Here is a 23,767-nt window from a genome sequence, read left to right on the forward strand (position 1 = left end):
TCAAAATCTTGATTTGTAAGAACTTTTTGCAGTAAAAGAAGGCAAAACACAAACAATCTGCTTTGTGCTGTTGTGCTCTTCTAATTTCCTCACCTTTACCAGTCCTTGCAAGAAAGACCAGCATCTGCCCACTGACAATAACTAAATAAATACATTTCATTTTAAATAAAAGATTATTGGGAAAAATGTAAAGTTACAATTTTAAATGATTTAGTTTTTAGTTGTTACAATCATCTCAACAAAAATGGATGCCATAAGAGGAAAATAAAGGTTTTCTAATGTAAAGTTTGGGTGGTTGACTTTCTTAGGCCAAAAGGCAGCGAACTGTTGAAATGTCTCTCTGAGGTACAACTGTAACAGTATTACATTTTCATCTTCTCCAAGACTGAGCGCTAACCTGTCGGTCATAGTTGACCCCTGTCCCCGCATCTTCCTCTTCGGAGGTGCGTCCTTGGTCTTCATCCCCTACCGTCTCTTCCAGACCGTCACTCATCGCACCAGCAGACACAGAGCACACCTTGTAGGCTTCTGTGTAGGCACTGTGGGAAATAACGAGCGGACACTTAATGTTACAAATGAGGATGTACCCTGGCATCTAGGAAGAGGCCCATGAAAAAACGAACGTCCTATTCAGACACACATTAACGTCTGTCCTGGCTTGTTTAGAAACATGAAGACAGTTTTAAGCAAGATTGTTCAGAACCTTTGTTAAAATCCATCCTGAGTGATCAGATCTCAGCTACTGGCTTTAGATACAAATAAATTTATAGCAAGGTCCCACTGTGGGTTTAGAGAAACAACAGTCAGCAGATCTACAGATTTTTCACCAAAAATCAGTCATGAACTCCTCCTATCCTATTTAGTAGGTTGTTATTTTACAAAAATCTTCAGATTCATGCTTTATTGTCGCCAATGAAAATTTGCCTTTACAGCCCTTTGGATCTTTTTGTAAGTAATTATTTTCCATTGTCTCTCCAGTGCTTCCATGAATATTGAAAGCCCAAGTAAATATGTGTAAAAGCTTTAAAATAAATTAAGCTTTTAGCAGAAAAAAAATCCCACACTAAGAAATAAATGTTTTTATTAATATCATTGGAACAACCTCTTGGAACAACAGCTGTTAAATAAAAGTAACTGGAACAATTCTTTTAGCCACTCTTCACAATGGGAAAGAAAAGAGAACAAGCAATTAAACATGATGTGTTTTGATCCTTATAAGACAGAAAAAGGCAAAAAGGAAATAGGTTTTCACTTAAACTTGCCCATATAGTCAGTATGAGATATAATTAAAATCTTTAAGGCAGCAAGAATTTAATTTTTTACTTCTAATTTTTGAAATGAGTGTACTAACTGAGCTTTCCTCGTCATTTTGTTTGTATCCAGTCTGCTGCAAGAAAAGAAATCGGTTCGTTAATTTAATAAACCCACTGATTTGATCTTGTTAAGACCTTTGTTCTCAACAAACTCAAATTTTATATTTGTCTCTGTGATGAGATGTTTTTAATATACCCCTCCCTCTGTTCTCAAACATCTAATCAAGTGAGAATAAATCACATAAATTTAATTTAAACATTAAAATCTATGTTACAGTCCTTCAAGATATTCTGCATTGAATTATCACTATAATAAGCATATTAATTGTTCAAAGACATTGTGAATAAATAAAAGATTTAAAATCATAAAAAGCAATAAACTGGTTCAGAAAACCCTCCAGTGACTACCGCAGCCACCTAGAGACATGTGATGGTATTTTATGCCGCAAGCTTTTCTTTTGCAAGGAAACCAAAATGAATACGCTAAAGGCTGTAGAACAGCGGGGAATGTGAGCAACGCAAATAAAACCAGGTTTTTAACTTACAGTGGTGTGACAATGTGTTCCTACAAATGGATATCTGCCTTGCCAACACTTCTGCCATGTTATATTCCCAGTGCTGTCTGATTTAACCCCACTGAGATGCAAATTAGCCCCATACAATACGCATATTTAAGCTGTTCGGGTCTCTGCATCACACACATTACATTCTGCATGGCCCATTACAGCTTACTGGAACAAACTTTGAATGAGACACCAGGGGGCTGGACTTAGGGAACTACAGCACATAAACACTTTCTATATTAGGCTTTTATATCACTCCCAAAGAAACTGCTGCCACTCGTCACTTGACTGCTACGATACAAAAAGGCTCCAGGAGAAAACTGTACAGATACAAATCACACAAGGAGATAAAAATAATAATTCTTATCTTTTTCCTCGGGCTAAGTTTCAGGTGAATATATGAATGAGACTTTGCCTCCAATGAATTTTAACCTAAGTAATTATTAACTAATATGGTTTCTGCAGGCTCAAAGGGAAATTGACTTGGAAATGTGCCACACCATAGGCAGGACATGTAAAACAGAAATATTTTAAAACAAAACAAACAAGATGAACCATATTGCATATTGGTTCCACCAATATCTTCTGGGTTTTTGCATTATGGATGTCACTTTGGATATAACATCCCATCTGAAAGGTTTTTCTCTGAAACAGCAATCCCCACATACAAGGTTCACTGAAAGGCAGGGTGACACTAATATGTGATGCATGGACATCTGTTGCCATGAAACCTACACAATTCCTGTTTAACGCATGGGAGCTCGTGGGTTGTGTGTTCCAAAGGAGAGTAATAATGGAGAGTCGCACGGGTCTAAATATGAATGAGTTGTTAAAGTGTGTAGCAGTACCAACAGCTCACTAAGAAGGGTTTAGTTTTACAGGTCCTTCTCAAAATATTAGCATATTGTGATAAAGTTCATTATTTTCCATAATGTCATGATGAAAATTTTATATTCATATATTTTAGATTCATTGCACACTAACTGACATATTTCAGGTCTTTTATTGTCTTAATACGGATGATTTTGGCATACAGCTCATGAAAACCCAAAATTCCTATCTCACAACATTAGCATATCATTAAAAGGGTCTCTAAACGAGCTATGAACCTAATCATCTGAATCAACGAGTTAACTCTAAACACCTGCAAAAGTTTCCTGAGGCCTTTAAAACTCCCAGCCTGGTTCATCACTCAAAACCCCAATCATGGGTAAGACTGCCGACCTGACTGCTGTCCAGAAGGCCACTATTGACACCCTCAAGCAAGAGGGTAAGACACAGAAAGAAATTTCTGAACGAATAGGCTGTTCCCAGAGTGCTGTATCAAGGCACCTCAGTGGGAAGTCTGTGGGAAGGAAAAAGTGTGGCAGAAAACGCTGCACAACGAGAAGAGGCGACCGGACCCTGAGGAAGATTGTGGAGAAGGGCAAATTCTGCAAATTCTGCATATCATTCGGAAATCAAGGTGCCAGAGTCTGGAGGAAGACTGGGGAGAAGGAAATGCCAGAAGTCCAGTGTCAAGTACCCACAGTCAGTGATGGTCTGGGGTGCCGTGTCAGCTGCTGGTGTTGGTCCACTGTGTTTTATCAAGGGCAGGGTCAATGCAGCTAGCTATCAGGAGATTTTGGAGCACTTCATGCTTCCATCTGCTGAAAAGCTTTATGGAGATGAAGATTTCATTTTTCAGCACGACCTGGTACCTGCTCACAGTGCCAAAACCACTGGTAAATGGTTTACTGACCATGGTATCACTGTGCTCAATTGGCCTGCCAACTCTCCTGACCTGAACCCCATAGAGAATCTATGGGATATTGTGAAGAGAACGTTGAGAGACTCAAGACCCAACACTCTGGATGAGCTAAAGGCCGCTATCGAAGCATCCTGGGCCTCCATAAGACCTCAGCAGTGCCACAGGCTGATTGCCTCCATGCCACGCCGCATTGAAGCAGTCATTTCTGCAAAAGGATTCCCGACCAAGTATTGAGTGCATAACTGTACATGATTATTTGAAGGTTGACGTTTTTTGTATTAAAAACACTTTTCTTTTATTGGTCGGATGAAATATGCTAATTTTGTGAGATAGGAATTTTGGGTTTTCATGAGCTGTATGCCAAAATCATCCGTATTAAGACAATAAAAGACCTGAAATATTTCAGTTAGTGTGCAATGAATCTGAAATATATGAATATTAAATTTTCATCATGACATTATGGAAAATAATGAACTTTATCACAATATGCTAATATTTTGAGAAGGACCTGTAGTTAAAGATGTAGTGGGAGATCTTGGACTCATGTTTTTCTAGTTTGAACAGGGTTGGACCCACTTCTGCTTTCAGACCTGCCTAACGTGTTTGTGGCATAAATTCAATGAGGTATCTGGAACATTCCTTGGAGATTTTGGTCCATATAGACATGATATCGTCACACACCTGCTACAGATTTTTTGACTGCTCATTCTCATTCCCTCACATCCAAAAGGTGCTGTATTGGATTGAGATAAGGTGACTGTGGAGGCTACTGGAGAACAGAGATCTCACTGTCATGTTGAAAAAACAGCTTGAGATGATCGGAGGTTTGTGACATAGGGCGTCAACCTGCTCAAAGTAGTCATCAGAAGATGGGTACAATGTGGTCATAAAGTGATGAACACAGTCAGCAACAAAACTCAGATGGTTGGGGAATATGGCTCAAACTGTGCCAAGAAAATATCAGTGGTCTACTGCAACTATAGCCTGTTTGCTTTCTGTTTCAAGGACTTGTAGGTTCAGAGATGCTATTTCACATACCTGGGTTGTAACTAGTAGTCATTTGAGTTACCCTTATCTGTCTACCCTATCATATCAGTTTGCCTATTCTCCTTTGACCTGTAACGTGAATAAGGCGATTTGTCCACACAGCTGACAATTAGTGGAAAATTGTCTTTTTCAGACCATTTTCTTTCAACACCTCTAATAGTTATGAGTGAAAATCCCAGTAGATTAGCAGTTTCTAAAATACTCAGATCAGCTTTTCTGGCACCAGCAACCATGCCATGTTCAAAGTCACTGAAATCCCCTTTCTTCCTCCCTCTGACGCTCAGTTTGAACTTCAGCAAGTCTTCCTCGCCATGTCTACATGCACTGAGTTGCTGCCACATGATTGGCTGATTCTCTATTTGCGTTATCAAGAGAATGAAAAGGTATACCTAATAAAGTTGTTGGTGGCAATTTGATAAACAGGTTTATTCGTCTCTGTAATGTAGAGAATCTGAAGTTTGTAAAATATCTTGTAACGTACAGCATGCTGTTCATAAAATCACGTTTTGTCTAATTTTGTCAGCAACCAGACTTTACTGAAGTGTGGGACTTTTACAGATCAAACTTACAAATATGAGTTAATTTAACATGTGGGTGCATTTGCAGTTTTAAGAAATCAATCAGCTTAAGGGATCATATACCTTTTTCTGCCTTTCTATGTCAGTGATTATGAAAATGTTCACCAAAGACTGAAAAATTTTACAACCTGGAAAATTAAACATTGTGTCCATTGCCCATTTTAACGTTATGCAGGTTGTTTTTAATATATGCACTAATATAGTTTTTGTCTCTCTAAATAAAAAAACACAATAGCTGCCTCAAACTATATGTTGTCATATTTTTAAATGTAGTTAATATTTCCATGCCTATGTTGTACTGTTTTGCTGCACATAAACTATATGAGACTGCAAACCATGAAGAGGGAAGCCCTGCCGACACCATCTGCTGAGTACAGAGCACATTAAGATTGTATCGCTACCTGCTATAGCAGACTGGCTGGAGAAGAGCAATGAGTCCAAGCAGCTCACACTATTATTCATCTTGAGAGGCCTGTATGATATGGGCAAAGCAGGCAGGAATTCGGAGGGGGATGGGTACACATCAACACAGCATATTTGATCATAAAAACAAATAACACCAAAGCAAAGAGACATGAAGCTCTATTATAAAAATCAGTGAGACCATTTTTTTCAGCCCCAAACAGATGATCTGTGAATGAAACTAGCCTGTTTTAACTTTGAGATGAAAGGACCACCCCTACACCAGCATTGTCTATTCTCCCACTAAGCATGTCCTAACAGCACATCTGCACACACAGTAAGAGCCGGAGTTCATTAAGGCCACTCTAGTTCGGCAATTTTTTAAAAACTATATCTTTTCTCAGTTTTTGACAAAATCTCCAGATATACTCTGTGGGATTCCTTTTAATAAGCATGCAATACCTTTGCAGCACCAGCAGGGGTAGATTAGGTTGACAATAGTGACATAACATTTCAAAAGAAGAAGATCCTGAGATTGGTTAAATCTATGCTAAACTGAGTATTTTCCCTAAACAACTATAGCCCTTGTTTCTCGTTCAGGGTAAAGTACTTTTTATAGTACGTTTTCCTCTAAGCTGTTTACTTGAAGTTTAACGATCTGGACAAAAATAGACAGAAACAGAAAAAAAACACAATCCCAAACTATACAGACTGCTCAGGTCATCCGAGGCCTGCTTAGTCAGTGTTATCAAGACGAGAATTAAACAAGGGGTTCTAGCATTCGCTTCTTTGCTCGTCAGCTCTGGAACAAAGTCAAACACTTGGGATGTGCACAAGCTGCAAACTTACTTAAATTGTGACTGAAGCAACCTGGTTTATTGCAGCTTTGTTCAAAGAAGCACACAAATGAACTATTACCTGATCACCAATGAGTGATTGAAGCATATAATTGAATGCATTCAGCACCACTCTTAACAGACCATAACAATCTCTGGACAGGATTTTTTTTACAAATTTTTAAAGCTGTTTATTAGTTTGAAATTTGCATTTTAACAGTTATTTCTTTTTATGCCATGCTTTTAAGTGTTTTACATATTAGGCTTTTTTTTAGCAAATCTTAATGGCTTTTGCTATTTTAATTTATTTCCTTTAAATTCCTATAAAAAAAACTTTTGTTTGCCTTTGTGTATGAATAGTCTTATGCAAATAAGCTTGCCTCACCTAAGGAAAAAAATGATACCACCTACCACAACAAAACTCTCTAAAATGAACAGTAGTTTTGAAGTGTTTATTTCACAGAATATACTTTTTTACCATTCTACTTATTATAGGGATTAAAAGTATAACAAACTGCTGTCAGTTGGTTAATTAGTCAGGCTACCTGCAGTTGGCTGCTTAAAAGACCAAAAGGCCATACAAAGTTTGCCAACTATAATTTTAAAACAGCAATATCTTTATAAGAATGACAGGTGACGCTCTTCTATTTTCCACACCATTAAGATCCATGTTATTTTATCTCCGCAAAGTTTGTTTAAACAGCCAAATGTGTCTTTTATGTAAGCAGAAATAACTGAAGGAGCCTTCTTTCAGCCAGCTGGCAGGCAATGTGTGCCAGTAGGTGGTGGAGTCAACTGTGCTTTATTCTATTCTCCATTCATCTGGAGACATTTGTGGTAACTCTGGAACTTTCTCTGGGATCTCAGTAAAATGACTCTAAAATATAGAAACAATATCACATTTGATATCAGAACTCTTTGAACCTTTGGTATGTCTTGGTACTGGTATCTGGTCCATGCCTAGACAATGCTTTATTCAGTGACTTAGATGTTACAAAAAGGCTTCATATAATTATAAATGGTGACAAAAATTGCTAAACGAGTCTACGCAAAGGTTAAAGGAATGGACAGAAAACTCTCTTAGCTCCATCATCCAGATGAAACTGATTAGTTGTCCAGCTAACAGCCAGTCAGAGTTGGGCCAAAAATAAAATAGATTTCTGCCATATTAAAACAATACTAATTTCAATCTTTCTTTCATAAACCTTTATTTCCCAGTGGCACACAACAGAACAGACCCAGATGTGTAAGTGTGCTGCAGACACTTGTTTACATACCTTTCAGTTTCCTGTTCTGGTAAGTTTGTTTTCATCTCAAACCCAGGAAGGCTCTTCATGTCCACGTAACCGTCTGTCTCATTCCCTGAAGACAAGACTCGACTGGGACGATCAAAGAAGTTTGCGAGCGGCATCTGCTGAAGAGGCCTCCACTGTGGCACCTGAACGTTCTCATAGTCTGAGCTAAGGGGAGGAACGTTCTCATAATCCGAGGTATCAGTGTTGGGGAAGGAGATAGACCGGGGCTTGGTCAAAGGTAGAGGTACAAAAGGCACTCGGGAGCGGTCCTCGAAGGACTCCACTCGGACAACACTCCTATTGAGGAAGGCCACAGAGTTCCCTTTCCTTTTACTCTCTTTGTAGAACAGGAAGCTGGATGAAGGCTCAGGTGAACCCTGAGGCTTGTTTGCTGAACGTAAATTTAGCAGTGGAGAACTACTAATACTCTGCCTATCTAAATCCAAAGATCTGCTGGGTGTGCAATGGCTGGACTCAGCTGAGGAATTTAAAGAGGACAGCTTGACATCTTTTGCAGACTTATGTTCTGTTTTCCACCCAAATTTAAGTAGAAAGCGCTTAATTGAGGATTTCTTTTTCCTGTCCTTCTCTGAAGAGTCTTCCCTAGTGAGAAGTGAGGGGGAACTCTTTGTGATAGGCTTCTTGGTAATATAGGACAGCTCAAAAGGAGGAGGAATATCCATAAAAGAAGTAGGTGTGGACAGGGCACTAGATGACAGAGGAGAGCACTTGGAGATGCTTTCAGATGAGGAAATGCCATGTCTGTAATAGTCCTCCTTGTAGATACACAGAGGTGTGCTGTGTCCCTCCATAGACAGGGAGCGTGGGTACAAGGATAAATACTTGGGTTTGGTATAGCTCTTGTGCCGTATTGAATTTAAGACTGGACTGCTGCTCAATGCAGGTTGTCCTAATCCACTAACGTAGGTCTTGTGGAGGAATTGTACTCCCCGATCCCCAACAGCAGTGGATATCCGACATGACAAAGAGTGTGTTCGAATACCAACAGCCTTCCTATCCAAAGTAAAACCACTTTCAGCACATGAACTTTGCCCTGGCTCCTCATAAACATGCTCGTCTGTAATGGTGTGCTCCATGTCACTGGTCTCATCCAGAAAGGGTACTATGTGACCCTCAAAATCCTCCTCATCTTTAAAGACATTGGAGTCATCTGGGGATAGCAGCTGACTATCAGAGAGAGAAGATGTCAATGAGGTGTCTGTGTCTGTTGGCACTGAGATGGTGACTTGTCTGAACCTTGCCTGGCAATCCAAATGGTTCAACGCGCTATCAATGTCATTAGCTATATCACTGCTGCCATACTCATCACTTTCCTCAATGTTCACACAGTCCACTAAACGCCCATTTTCTGCTGTTTCAATGTATTTTCCAGCTGATACTCCAGTTCTGTTTACAGAAGTAATGCCACCTTCTGAGAGCGAAGCTGCCATGTTAATAATGTCCTCTGAACAGATGTAAAAAGGCTCGATAGCTCCAGGTTTGTGGTTTTTAGGAATTAAGTCATACAAACTAACCTCCTGCTGATTTTGGCATTTTGCTTTAATTTCATGGCCACACATCAACTTCAGGCTAGTACAACACCAATCAGGACCTGACTCTTTTTCTCTTCCATGTTTTGCATCAGTGTCCATCATTCTTTCTCTAAGACAGAGTCCATTTTCATCAGTAGAAGATTTTGATAAATCATCTGCGGTACTTCTGTCTCCATTTGTCCAAAGCTTTTCCTGCTTCAGGGCAGAGTGGCAACACAACCCGTCTTCAGCGCTATGAACAGAAATGTCTCCCATTGAGAGGCCGTCTGTGTCAGCCAGTGCCTCACCTCCATCACAACCTTCAGCATCCATGTCACCTCTGTCACTCATCTCCTCTGCCCCCGCGGAGAAAGCTGTGAGTCTTCTGTCACTAACCCAAAATGTTTTCAGGGAGTCGACTTCCTCCGAATGTGCACTGTGTGTTAATCTGCAGTTCTCTTCTATGTCCTGAGTTTCCTCTTTCTCCTCCTTCTTTTCCTCCTCTGTACCTCCACTGTCCACAGTCCCCTTTGACATAGTTTCTAAATCTGTTTTGTGGAATTTGATACTACTTACATCCAATTGTTTCTTCCCATGTGATGTGTTTATAATGAATTTGTTCAGACCATTCTGTTTCAAAATACCTTCATCACCCCCTCCATCAGAAGTTTCTGCAGTGCTGTTACTGAAGCCTCCCTGGTTGTCATTTAACAGCACTTTGACTTTAGGTTTTGGGGCTACAGAAGGTTTAGGACCCCTTAATGCAGAAGAAAGAGGGGGAGGCAGCTTCAGGCTGGCGTGACAAACAAATCTTGGCGTTGGAGCAGTTGAAGGCTGGGTGCAGTCTAAAAGAACAACAGGAACAGGAAACTGTAAGATTATTGACTTTAAAATAGCTTACAGGGTCATTTGTGTGGTGCTCCTGTGACCTAAAATGGCTCAACTTACAAAAGTGTTGAAATCAATGGTGTGTGTCAGATTTATATCACTGAGATCAAGATTAAGTAATTTCTTACAGTAAAAGTAATGACCCAAAATCGACCCACATTTTCTGTCTTAAATGGGTGCTAGCTACATTTACGCTGCCAAACCTGACATTCTGCAAACTACTGAGTTACTTGAATGAATGAATGAATAAACCTTGTGACACATTTGATACTAGAAGAAGCCTTTACAGACCATCATTTTAAACTAAATAAACAACTTGATCAGAGTACTCTGAACCTCTTCGACAGGATGAAATAAAACATTTTAAGATTGCAAAGTTATGCTGTATAATAATGTTTATGTCAGTGGGCTGTGTACACTTAGTTCACACTACAGAGTTTGTTCAATTCGTTTAAGCCTTTAGCTGCTACATAGTTAGTGTAAGCTAGTACTAGCAGTACTTAGCATTTCCACTTTGACCAGTTTGTTAATAAAGTCAATATGGATGGGTAATATTTAATATAGTGTTATATGCTGAGTATCAATGTTGTTATCCAAACTCAGTTTGTCAAAAAAAGTCCATTTGATCATATGAGGTTGTCTTTATTTTTAATTTTGTTTAAAAGCATTAGCCTTTATGTGCAAAATAACTAGCACAAGCTACTCCTAGTTATGTTTAAAATGTTCACTCTGAGCAGGCATTAAATAATAAAGTCCACCCAGAAAGGCAATATTTTACATAGTGTTATATAATGAGTATTAATGGTGATCTTCAGTAATGGTCTTATTGGACAATACTGGGGGTTTGTCTTTGTTTGTCGTGATCATTGACAATGCATTTTCAAAAGAAAAAGAGAAACAAATATTCTGCTGTGGCAGAATACTTGTGGCTAATTGTTTATTCTGAGCATGCTTGCTCAGAGAGTACAGAATCATGCATATTAGGATGTTGGGCACTTTAGAAGGACCTAACATCCTAATATGTTAGGCCCTTCTAAATTGCCCTGATGTTTGAGTATTTGTCTTTGTGATGGACTGGTGACCTATCCAGAGTGTATCGTGACTATCTCCCATTGACCACTGAGGTCAAGCCTCAGTGACCCTGCAAGGATTAAATGGATATAGAAATGGATGGGTCACCTATTTTTATCTAAACATTACCAGTAATCCAGGTCATGAGTTATATTTTTGAACTTACTCATTGGTTGTCTCAATGTTTGACATAGCTAACCCATTTTTTTTGGGTTTTTTTTGTTGAAAGCTTAACCTAATATGATAGGTCAAACCCAATACCCTAACCTTGTTGTATTAATCAACCCAGTTCTGGATCAGTCTATATCTGGACTTGCCCTGTGCTAAAATGGTTGTAGTTCTTGCTTAGCACCACTTCTTTGCGTTTCCATTGTGGTAGGATCTGGCTTTCTCCCTAGACTGGTTTTTACTAAGCAACAACTTTGTACCAGGCAAGAGAAAAGAACAGCCTTCGTCAGGAACAGGAGGTGCCATGGCAGGCTGATGGAGATAACCACTCCAAACATTTGTGAGTGCCATATTTAAAACTTAAACACCCAAAAAACTGTAAAAACTTGCTTTTAATATCACCAGACAATATTAATTAATCATGCTCTAAAGTCCTGTTTTCCAGTGCTGATTGTACTAAATGGAGAACTGCTGGTTGGACTTTAAAGCATTTACAAACTCCACTTGTTTCAAACAGCAGTTATAAATGATCATGGTGATATTAGAGTGGCAATTTGCAGGAATAAGTAATACTATTAAAACATTAATAGTGAAATAATGAAGTGGGTCAGAGTCGGCTCTCAGATCGTGAAATCCCAAACTGGTTATTTCACAGAATCAGTTAAGGACTGGCCCAACATCAGCTCTGGTTAGCACTGCAATTGTGTTAGGGGGAAAAAACACCCAATGTTAGACCCGGGACTGGATAAGCAAACTAACCCAAACTAGGTTGTTTTTCTTTTGGAACTTTTCGAGTATAGCCATCTTAATCTTAGTGAACCACAGAAAAAAAGAAAAGCAAAAATGTGCCAACACCTAACTTCCTCAGACAATCTTAATCAATAGGATGGCGAAGTTCCAAAACTACAGTCGATTTGTTGAAATCTGGTGCTATAGAAAGGAGATAAAGCACTGGTCATGAGTAATGCATGCTTTAACATAGCTCCAAAAAGAATACAAAGAGGTCGGAGGGATTTCCCTGACTCACTTCCTGCGATTCAAGCCAGAGAGACCCCTGTCAGGAGGCCTTTACAGCTTTAAGAACAATACATGAAACAACAGATAAAACCACTTTAAAGCAAAATATGTAATTTATCTGAACATGTACCTCAACAACAAAACATAACTTTCAAATGAAAAGGAATCTTTATCTTATTAAAACTGAACTTTATCAAATATTTTTAGTTTTTAACTTTTATTACACTATATTACAGATAGTTATACTTTTGATTTTTAAAAATTAAGGCTAATTGAGTTTAAATCATTACAGAATTACATTTGTTAATTACTCAAAATTTGTCACAGGCAAATTATTTAATTTAACAGCACTAATATTTCTTATAAAAGAAAGAAAATGCTCTCATCCTGGTACTGGGTTCTCACTGGTATGTGGGAAGGTAAAAAGTGACAATATAAGACTATATAATGACTAATAATTTTCGCAGATACTCAGAAACGGTGGTTAAATAGCGGAGATAAATCAAATAATCTGATGGGAACTGTTAACTGAATAAAAAAATAAACCATCTGACCTGTGTTCATTTTTGCGCGGCGACCACCTCCAACATCCCGTCCGCAAAATCGGTCACGGCGCACGACACTTTGCAAAGCGAGAGGAAGCGGATCCCGGCAGTAAAGTCCGCTGAAATGTCCGCACAGACGCTGAGTGACTGCGCCAGTTTCTCACCGCGGCTCCGTCTCTTTTCCTGCTCAGCTGATCGCCTGCGCGCAGGACGTGACTGGAAACCAAATGTGGAGGCTCGATCCGCGCCCTGATAACCCACACACCAACACCGACATCCCTCTGCAGACACACAGGCGCTGCAGGTCCGGGCAAGTGCCGAGACAACCGAGAACCGTAACATCTCCCTGCCAGCGCAAATTCAAGGCTGATTAGTTGGTTTTTTTTTTTTATCTGCTCCATCTGGTAGATGATGCAAGGATAAGGGCAAATGTGTATCCTGCAGATGATGGGGCGTTTCCTGACGTTAAAGCTGTGTAATAATCCTATTAGAAAAATGACCCTGATTCATAATAACATCTGACAGTATTAACTTTTCACAGAAATCCATTATGCAGCATTTATTTTAGCAAATAAATTCTGCTAACGGCTGAAACACACTTCAATCCTCACCAATTTTTAAAATTCACTTGTTAAAATTAGTTAAATTCTAACTAATTCTTAAAATAATTTTACTCATAAAAATGTATTCTATGAAAGTTAGTTTGTGTCTAATTTATACTGACTTAAACCTTAGAAGTAAAATAAAATATTTTCCATTTCTGTTTAAGTAATTACATGTAAGTGAACAACATCTGTATTATCAACAGTTCCAGAGACAACCTAAGGTTTGATGGGGCCTTAACTTAGCCAATGTTGACATATGGGGCCCGTATTGGTGGAAAATAGTATGGGATTATTAGCATGTTACATAATGGCCTATGTTAATCTGGTATGCGGGATCGGTGTAGGTCTCTGGATAAAAAGTGGGAGTCTTATATGGGGTAAGAACGCTGTCAAAAACAATGTGTATGTAAAGACGGAAATGTGTGCATATTAGTCAATAGTTGTACAGGTCCTTCTCAAAATATTAGCATATTGTGATAAAGTTCATTATTTTCCATAATGTCATGATGAAAATTTAACATTCATATATTTTAGATTCATTGCACACTAACTGAAATATTTCAGGTCTTTTATTGTCTTAATACGGATGATTTTGGCATACAGCTCATGAAAACCCAAAATTCCTATCTCACAAAATTAGCATATTTCATCCGGCCAATAAAAGAAAAGTTTTTTTAATACAAAAAACGTCAACCTTCAAATAATCATGTACAGTTATGCACTCAATACTTGGTCGGGAATCCTTTGGCAGAAATGACTGCTTCAATGCGGCGTGGCATGGAGGCAATCAGCCTGTGGCACTACTGAGGTCTTATGGAGGCCCAGGATGCTTCGATAGCGGCCTTTAGCTCATCCAGAGTGTTGGGTCTTGAGTCTCTCAACGTTCTCTTCACAATATCCCACAGATTCTCTATGGGGTTCAGGTCAGGAGAGTTGGCAGGCCAATTGAGCACAGTGATACCATGGTCAGTAAACCATTTACCAGTGGTTTTGGCACTGTGAGCAGGTGCCAGGTCGTGATGAAAAATGAAATCTTCATCTCCATAAAACTTTTCAGCAGATGGAAGCATGAAGTGCTCCAAAATCTCCTGATAGCTAGCTGCATTGATCTTGCCCTTGATAAAACACATTGGACCAACACCAGCAGCTGACACGGCACCCCAGACCATCACTGACTGTGGGTACTTGACACTGGACTTCTGGCATTTTGGCATTTCCTTCTCCCCAGTCTTCCTCCAGACTCTGGCACCTTGATTTCCGAATGACATGCAGAATTTGCTTTCATCCGAAGAAAGTACTTTGGACCACTGAGCAACAGTCCAGTGCTGCTTCTCTGTAGCCCAGGTCAGGCGCTTCTGCCGCTGTTTCTGGTTCAAAAGTGGCTTGACCTGGGGAATGCGGCACCTGTAGCCCATTTCCTGCACACGCCTGTGCACGGTGGCTCTGGATGTTTCTACTCCAGACTCAGTCCACTGCTTCCGCAGGTCCCCCAAGGTCTGGAATCGGCCCTTCTCCACAATCTTCCTCAGGGTCCGGTCACCTCTTCTCGTTGTGCAGCGTTTTCTGCCACACTTTTACCTTCCCACAGACTTCCCACTGAGGTGTCTTGATACAGCACTCTGGGAACAGCCTATTCGTTCAGAAATTTCTTTCTGTGTCTTACCCTCTTGCTTGAGGGTGTCAATAGTGACCTTCTGGACAGCAGTCAGGTCGGCAGTCTTACCCATGATTGGGGTTTTGAGTGATGAACCAGGCTGGGAGTTTTAAAGGCCTCAGGAATCTTTTGCAGGTGTTTAGAGTTAACTCGTTGATTCAGATGATTAGGTTCATAGCTCGTTTAGAGACCCTTTTAATGATATGCTAATTTTGTGAGATAGGAATTTTGGGTTTTCATGAGCTGTATGCCACAATCATCCATATTAAGACAATAATAGATCTGAAATATTTCAGTTAGTGTACAATGAATCTAAAATATATGAATGTTAAATTTTCATCATGACATTATGGAAAATAATGAACTTTATCACAATATGCTAATATTTTGAGAAGGACCTGTACATCAGCGACTTGGTGTCACGTGATCTCAGGCTGGTTAGTAGAGCACAGAGTTAGTCGATTCCCGTCCTCACCGCCAGTAAGCGTAGTGCCAGAATGGGAGATAATTCAGTCTAAAAGGAATATTAGGAACAGAGGGGAGATAGGGGGGAGGGGGGCACAACTGTAAACTTGAACTTTGTGTTTGTAATTTCTTGAAGCTGTAACATTTTATTTTGTATTCTTATAGAGAAAATTGTCAATACCTCTTTTGGATTTTACTTATGCACAACTATTGACTAATAAGCACACATTTCCGTCTTTACATAGACATTGTTTTTGACAGCGTTTTTACCCCATAGTCTTATGGGTCTAAGAATGGTTGCACAAAATCGAATAAATGTTTTGATACCCATTTGAAACCCAGCTAAGATCTAAAACCCGTTATACAAATGATTGAGCCACTGTGTGTGTAGCTGGAATTAATGTTAATGTCAAGCTTTAACTAAATGCAACAGTGCTAAATTGCTATTAAGCTGTACTTCTTAACCCTGAGGCAATTGATGCTACTAAGCAGCACCTCCTAGCTGTGGTTTTCAGGAATAAAGTTTCCAAGCAAACGTTTTTAGAATAGCTTTCTCAATTTTTTATCCAGTGATGACTAGTTTAGAAAAGATGATAATGCTAAAGTCAAACTTAGCAGAGCTACTTAACCCTGAGGCAGCCTTATCCAATGAGCACATATCTGTTATTGTCATGGAAAAGTTTAACAAGCCTCTTTATTCAGATAGATTTATAAAGTTTGTATCCAGCTTTAACTAGTTCAGCGACAGAGCTAATGCTAAAATCCATCTTTCTAGCAAGCTGAGCTTCTAAAACTTAAGAGTATTTGTTGCTGGTAAGCGGCACAGTTGTGCTTTCAAAGGAGACGTTAACATATCAGAATAAATTTTAAAAATGTATTAGTATTCCAGTACATTTCATTTTCTTAATCACAACCATATATTTTCATTTGTTTTAACATGAGGGCAAATCAGATGAACAAAAAATATAAACCAGTCTTCTTCAGTAACTACAATGTAAAATTTGGTTTGAATATGACTAAATTATTTGTGCTTTACTTGTTAAATTAACATAATCCCTACTCCGTTGGTTAAGATCTACCCAATTATAATTGTTACATCAGTTTTATTAATTGAATTCTTACAATTTGTTTAAGCAGTGTGGATGTGATAGAATAAGTCCTCCTACATTGATAAACCAGCCTTGTTCCCACTGCACACCCATCTGTCTGTTTGATTGCTGCACAACAGGCTCTTTTTTTATTACAAAACAGGAAGCTGCTCTCCCTGTTTCCTGCTCAGCCCAGCTCTACATCCTTAGCAGCCCATGGACACTGTTTAACCATACATTCACAGTAACTCACCAGCAATTTAGTAAAGGAGGCTTTCTGGTAAAAAAAAAATTGAATTGTGGTCAGCTGGTGAAGATTTTTTACACTAAAAAACATGTGTGCAGTGGAGCACCACAAACAAACAATTGCATTATTAAGGGCGGTGGCTCTGAGGCTTATCTATGCAGCTGCAGAGGGGAAAAAACAGCAGGAGTGTATTACAGGTTGTTTTAAATCACCCATGCATTGCATGCAGCTATTTCATATTTGGGTCCATTTGTCTTCGAAGAAACCTTGACCTCATTTGTAAAAGTGCTCAATTTTTACATTATGATGCATGAGCATGATTACAAGTCTTAGGCACAAATTTCTCAAAGGGAGGCTTAAAAACCCACAAGTCTGATCAGAAACATGCTACAATGCATTCCTTTAATCCCTATTTGATAATATGATTTCACACTTACTGATCAACATCCTTATGCATCTTCACTTCCAGCAGCCGAGTCATGCACCAATAATTTTCACATGGTGTGAAAGGTTGTAGTTCTTAAGGAAAGGGCTGTAAATACCACTGTAGTTGCTCCAGTTTTTGAGTATGAGCCCACTGTGCAGCAGACACCTTTATACATAAAATCAGACACTTGGACAACTGCTGTAAGTGCAATCCATCTGAAGCTTTACTGCCCATTGGGGGCTGAGGCTTTCCCTTTCAAAAGCACACAATGATTAATGTATCACACTCAAAGGGCAAAGGTCAATCCCCCTCTACATCAAGCAATCAGTCTGTGGCTACTGGGATATGATTGTCATTCTTTGATAGGCTGGTACCATAGTCCTGTATAATTTTAAAAAAATGTCCTCTTAAACAAAAAACTTTATTGCTTATTTTAGCCAAAGCAACCACAGATGTGCTGTGACTAAGTGGGTGTTCAGCTCGTTAAAAAACATTATGTGGCTGCACTTTGGGCCCCAACTTTGCCAGTGCAATTATTGTGTTTTCATCTTGAGTCAATAAAGGGGAGGATGATAAATTGTGCTCTGTGGCACCAACCAGCACTGACATATTAACTGGGAACATCTAAAAGCATGAATCTTTTAGTTTTGGATGAGTAGCATCCGCCACACACAAACTTATAACCAAGCTTGGTGGATAAGGTTTGTATGGTGTTATTGTCATCACAAATCATGTAACTGTAAGGATTAGAAAAATCAATAGCATTTCATTATGTTCTTCTATATGGTGCAGGAGAGGTTACCAAATTTTCTGTCTTGTCTTCAATCATAGAAAGTAAGAATCGAACATTGCGTGTAAGAAGATTATTAAAACAGATTATTGTGGGCTTGTAGGTTAAAGATTTAGGTAGCCAAAACAGTAAAAATAGCACACATAAATCCAGTTTATTGTTTTACAGCAAAGTTTAATGTTAGGCTTTTTCTGCATTTATAACACTGCATGTTGTACAAATCCATGTGGGAATTAGGCAAAAAAAGAATCATATCCTCTACATAGATGGTAACTAAAGACTTTTGCTGTTAATATCTATTTAATAGCTTTTATGGTTGAAATAACTCATATTCGGTATTTGTTGATATATATTTATGAGTTGTGTCTTTTGAAATCTGTGATAAAATAGCCTTGGTAAAGCATCACTTTCTCCGAAAGGTGCATCAGTTTGGATGAGCATCAATTTTTAATGTCTTGCCACAGATTATTGGTTAGAGTTAGGTCTGAACTCTGACTGGACCATTCTAATGCACAAATAGGCTTAGATCTAAGCAATTCCATTGGAGCCCAGTTTGTATGTTTAAGGTACCTTTCCTGGTCTTCTGCTGCTTCTAACTGGTTTACTTCCAGCTTTGTTCTGCATCTGGCTCAATTTATCTTCCCATCAACTTGATTAACTTTCCAATTCAAGCTGAAGAAAAGCATCCTCACAGCATGATGCTGCCACCACCATGTTTCCATATGGGGAGGGTGTCTCCATGGTGATGTACAATTTCAGTTTTCCACCACATATCACATTTTCGACGTGGGCAAAAAGGTTAAATTTTGGTCTCATTTGACCAGACCACCTTCTTTCACATATGTGCTGTAGTTTGTGGCAAACTGCAAGTGGTACTTCGTATGGTTTTCTTCTTGTGACATTTCCAGAAAGATCAAATTTGTGAAGTGCATGACAAACTGTTAACAGATTCTTCCACTTGAGCTGTGGCTCTCTGCAGCTCCTCCAGAGTTACCATGGGTCTCTTGACTGCTTCTCTGAATCATGCATCCTTTGCCCTGCCTGTGATTTAAGGAGGACAGGCGTGTGTTTGCAGGTTTATAGCTGTGCAATAGTGTTTCTATTTCCAGAAGATGGGTTGAACAGACCTCTGTTCTCAAAACTTGAAATAATGTTTTATGATCTAACCCTGCTTTAAACTTCTATACGAAGTTCTTTATAGGAGTCATTTGTATATGCACAAATGTGGTGGTTGTAAATTGTAAAAACAGGTTGATTATAAGCAATAATAAGGAAACTTCAGTTTGCACTGGATTTTATTTAGTGATATCAGCGTACAAAAGGAGATTTAATTTTTTTTATTTGTAAAACTTTTAAAAAGTATACATTTTTCTTCCACTTCACAATTATGCCCTGCTTGAGTTATTTTTTCCATAAAATCATAACAAAACATAATGTACCTTAGAGTATCAACATGACAAACTGTAAAAAAAAGTTTAAGGTTTATGGAAAATGATTTGTTCCCTAAAAAAGATCAACCCATTAAACAACTGCTCTTCCTGTTGCTAAGCAGACAAAGGTCGTGTACGTTGTGTACGTAGACCCATATTTATTGTGTTTACCCAGTAACAGGTAAAGGACAAGGCAAACATTTTGAAAAGTCTGACCCCGAGGTCGCTCTCTGTGGGTCTCCTGATTGAGTGAGGCGAGGAAAGAGTGTGTCTGCTCCTCTCTCCCTCTCCGAGGTGAAACAATAAGCCTGGGACTTAAAAAAGGAACTCCATCTTGATATAGTCCTTCCTGTGACTGTTTTCTAGTCTTTCAGCAAAGAGCGCACAGGGTGTGGTCACAGGATTTAAAAAGATAATCCCAGATATTTTCAACTTGGACCTCATTGTCCTGCTTTTTTACATCACTGGAGGTTTAGGAGAGGAAAACGTTTACTCTGACTGGCTGTTCGCAACATTCTTTGATTCTAGTTTTTATTTTGTATTTATTCAATTCACGATTGATTTCTCATGAATCATTCAACTCATTGGTAAAGAACCAGAGTAGTATTTGGCTATTTGACATTTGATTTTGATTAGGAAGAACTCAGTTTACAGGAATAAAACACACTGACATTTTATTTTACAGCCAGCAGATACGTAGACAACATGCTACTCGTTGAGTTTTGGGGATTTTTTTGACTGTTTAGTCTTTAGGATGTGAACTGTCCACTTGTTGAACCAAGTGGCTGCAGGAACAACCCCTTGTGTCATGGTGGTGTAAATTTAGCTTCCCTTCACATCGTGCTGAGGAAGAAAACACAGCTGGAAAGTTGTTTTTGTTCTTCTGTGAGAATGTTGGTGCTGAGGTGTGTTGGACATGTATAATTGAAATAGTAGTTTCATAGTGAAGCTGCTATTGTTTTCGAAAACGTAGAGATCACCAAGGATTTCAGCAAGAAGCTTATCCAGAGGAACAAAGAATGTGTTTGCAGTACAATAAATTAAGAGGCTCACGTAAAGTGTCATGCAAAAGTATTCATAACTTGTCACATTTTTCAACATTTTGTTACATTGCAACAAAATGACTGCCAAGAGAATGGAATAAACAGACATGGTTTTAATTTGTTTGGCAAATAAAAATTGGAAAAGGGTGGTTTTGATATTCCTAAATAAAATCCACTAAAACCAACCAACCTAAAAAGCAAATAGAGTCCACTTCTGTGTAATCTAACCTCAGTATGAATGCAGCTGTTCTATAAGGGATTTGAGGTTGAGAACACCAGTGAAGACACACCAAGGAACTCACACCATGGTTGGAGGTGAAAACAAGTGCATGCTGTACTTTGAAGATGTTTATTAGTAAATCTTTTTGCATGTGTCCTTTTCCTTTCGCTTCAGTTGTTTTGGACTGTCAAATAAAATCGAAAGCAAATAAACTTATTTTTTTGGATCTAACATAACAAATTTTTTTGAAGTTCAAGGGCTATTAATAGGTTTGCAAAGCATTGTAAGTTGCCCTCATGTATGAAAATGTTTGGAAAGTTGTCTGGTCCGCAGTAATAGGCACAACCCCCCTTTGCAAGCCCTCCTAACCTGGATTAAGGTGTGTTATACTTTAGTCCTGATTCTCTGTACTTTGGTTAGTAAGGCCTGTATATAACTGTGTACACTGTGTGTTTAAAGTAGCTACAGCTGTTTGCATATATTAAATTTATTGTCACTCATTGCTACAAGCTGCCTTTAAAGCGACATATTTAAATATTGGTTGAAACCATAGATGTAAAGACATCCATCGTGTTCTTGTCATGTGAAAGCATGTGGAGCCACCTCCATCATCTGAGCAGGGGACCACATCTTACTAAAACCACAGAGGATTAACCTGAATTGACCTCATCTGATGAGTGTTGCGTGTTTGCCTTCAGTACCATTTCAAAATATGCGTTTGTTTGCATGCACTGGACAAAAACTTCTCCTAAAATACATTTTCAGATTTAAAGAGTGGGAATGTAAGTTCAATGATGAACAGTACTGAGTCAGTCAGTCAGTCATTTTCTACCGCTTATTCCATTATGGGTTGCAGGGGAGCTGGTGCCTATCTCCAGCAGTCTATGGGCGAGAGGTGGGGTACACCCTGGACAGGTCGCCAGTCCATTGCAGGGCAACACACAGTACTGAGTGATATTTGTTATTGTTGCAGAAAAGCATTTTAGAGTTTCAAATAATAACCTGATACATGAAACAGGCTAACTGTTTAGGATCAGTTTCTAGGAAAAAAGAACTAAGCTGGTGCTGCCAGTCTTTAGTTAAGGAAGAAAATGGGCAGTTTCCTCATGTTTGTATTTCTTGTGTTAGCATAAAACAGCAGAAAAGTGTAGCAGGGGCCCTGAGTCTCACATTATCTCTCCTCAATGGTGCAAGGGGTCATGGTTTTTCTACCAACATAGACAACTTGCTGTTCGAAGTCAGTTAAATCCTGTTTTGTCTGTATTCTAGTGCTCTGTTTGAACTTCATTAAGTTGTCTTTGCTACATCCAGATGCCTAAGCACTGTGTTGGTGCTTTCTAATTGGCTGATATGTTATTTGTCTTAAAAAGCAACTGACCAAGTGTACAGGTCCTTCTCAAAATATTAGCATATTGTGATAAAGTTCATTATTTTCCATAATGTAATGATGAAAATTTAACATTCATATATTTTAGATTCATTGCACACTAACTGAAATATTTCAGGTCTTTTATTGTCTTAATATGGATGATTTTGGCATACAGCTCATGAAAACCCAAAATTTCTATCTCACAAAATTAGCATATTTCATCCGACCGATAAAAGAAAAGTGTTTTTAATACAAAAAACGTCAACCTTCAAATAATCATGTACAGTTATGCACTCAATACTTGGTCGGGAATCCTTTGGCAGAAATGACTGCTTCAATGCGGCGTGGCATGGAGGCAATCAGCCTGTGGCACTGCTGAGGTCTTATGGAGGCCCAGGATGCTTCGATAGCGGCCTTTAGCTCATCCAGAGTGTTGGGTCTTGAGTCTCTCAACGTTCTCTTCACAATATCCCACAGATTCTCTATGGGGTTCAGGTCAGGAGAATTGGCAGGCCAATTGAGCACAGTGATACCATGGTCAGTAAACCATTTACCAGTGGTTTTGGCACTGTGAGCAGGTGCCAGGTCGTGCTGAAAAATGAAATCTTCATCTCCATAAAGCTTTTCAGCAGATGGAAGCATGAAGTGCTCCAAAATCTCCTGATAGCTAGCTGCATTGACCCTGCCCTTGATAAAACACAGTGGACCAACACCAGCAGCTGACACGGCACCCCAGACCATCACTGACTGTGGGTACTTGACACTGGACTTCTGGCATTTTGGCATTTCCTTCTCCCCAGTCTTCCTCCAGACTCTGGCACCTTGATTTCCGAATGACATGCAGAATTTGATTTCATCCACAAAAAGTACTTTGGACCACTGAGCAACAGTCCAGTGCTGCTTCTCTGTAGCCCAGGTCAGGCGCTTCTGCCGCTGTTTCTGGTTCAAAAGTGGCTTGACCTGGGGAATGCGGCACCTGTAGCCCATTTCCTGCACACGCCTGTGCACGGTGGCTCTGGATGTTTCTACTCCAGACTCAGTCCACTGCTTCCGCAGGTCCCCCAAGGTCTGGAATCGGCCCTTCTCCACAATCTTCCTCAGGGTCCGGTCACCTCTTCTCGTTGTGCTGCGCTTTCTGCCACACTTTTTCCTTCCCACAGACTTCCCACTGAGGTGCCTTGATACAGCACTCTGGGAACAGCCTATTCGTTCAGAAATTTCTTTCTGTGTCTTACCCTCTTGCTTGAGGGTGTCAATAGTGGCCTTCTGGACAGCAGTCAGGTCGGCAGTCTTACCCATGATTGGGGTTTTGAGTGATGAACCAGGCTGGGAGTTTTAAAGACCTCAGGAATCTTTTGCAGGTGTTTAGAGTTAACTCGTTGATTCAGATGATTAGGTTCATAGCTCGTTTAGAGACCCTTTTA

At 39.3% G+C, this 23,767-nt stretch overlaps 1 protein-coding gene across 2 annotated transcripts in view; it reads right to left on the minus strand.

Annotated features, from left to right (window-relative positions):
- Positions 1 to 13,284, minus strand: part of LOC124856447 (FYVE, RhoGEF and PH domain-containing protein 5-like) — a 40,662-nt gene extending 27,378 nt beyond the window's left edge. The window contains exons 1-3 of one of the 2 annotated variants that reach the window (XM_047346857.1): positions 13,015 to 13,284; positions 7,767 to 10,161; positions 398 to 539 (exon numbers count right to left, since the gene is read on the minus strand). In XM_047346857.1, coding sequence (XP_047202813.1) covers positions 398 to 539; positions 7,767 to 10,161; positions 13,015 to 13,024 — 2,547 coding nt within the window. In that variant the 5' untranslated portion in view covers positions 13,025 to 13,284. The remainder of the gene's footprint in view (positions 1 to 397; positions 540 to 7,766; positions 10,162 to 13,014) is intronic. The other variant, XM_047346856.1, reaches the window with a different exon arrangement.
- Between the last annotated feature and the right edge of the window lie 10,483 nt (positions 13,285 to 23,767).

This window comes from Girardinichthys multiradiatus, chromosome 20 (assembly GCF_021462225.1).
Source record: "Girardinichthys multiradiatus isolate DD_20200921_A chromosome 20, DD_fGirMul_XY1, whole genome shotgun sequence".
NCBI classification, from domain to species: Eukaryota; Metazoa; Chordata; class Actinopteri; order Cyprinodontiformes; family Goodeidae; genus Girardinichthys; species Girardinichthys multiradiatus.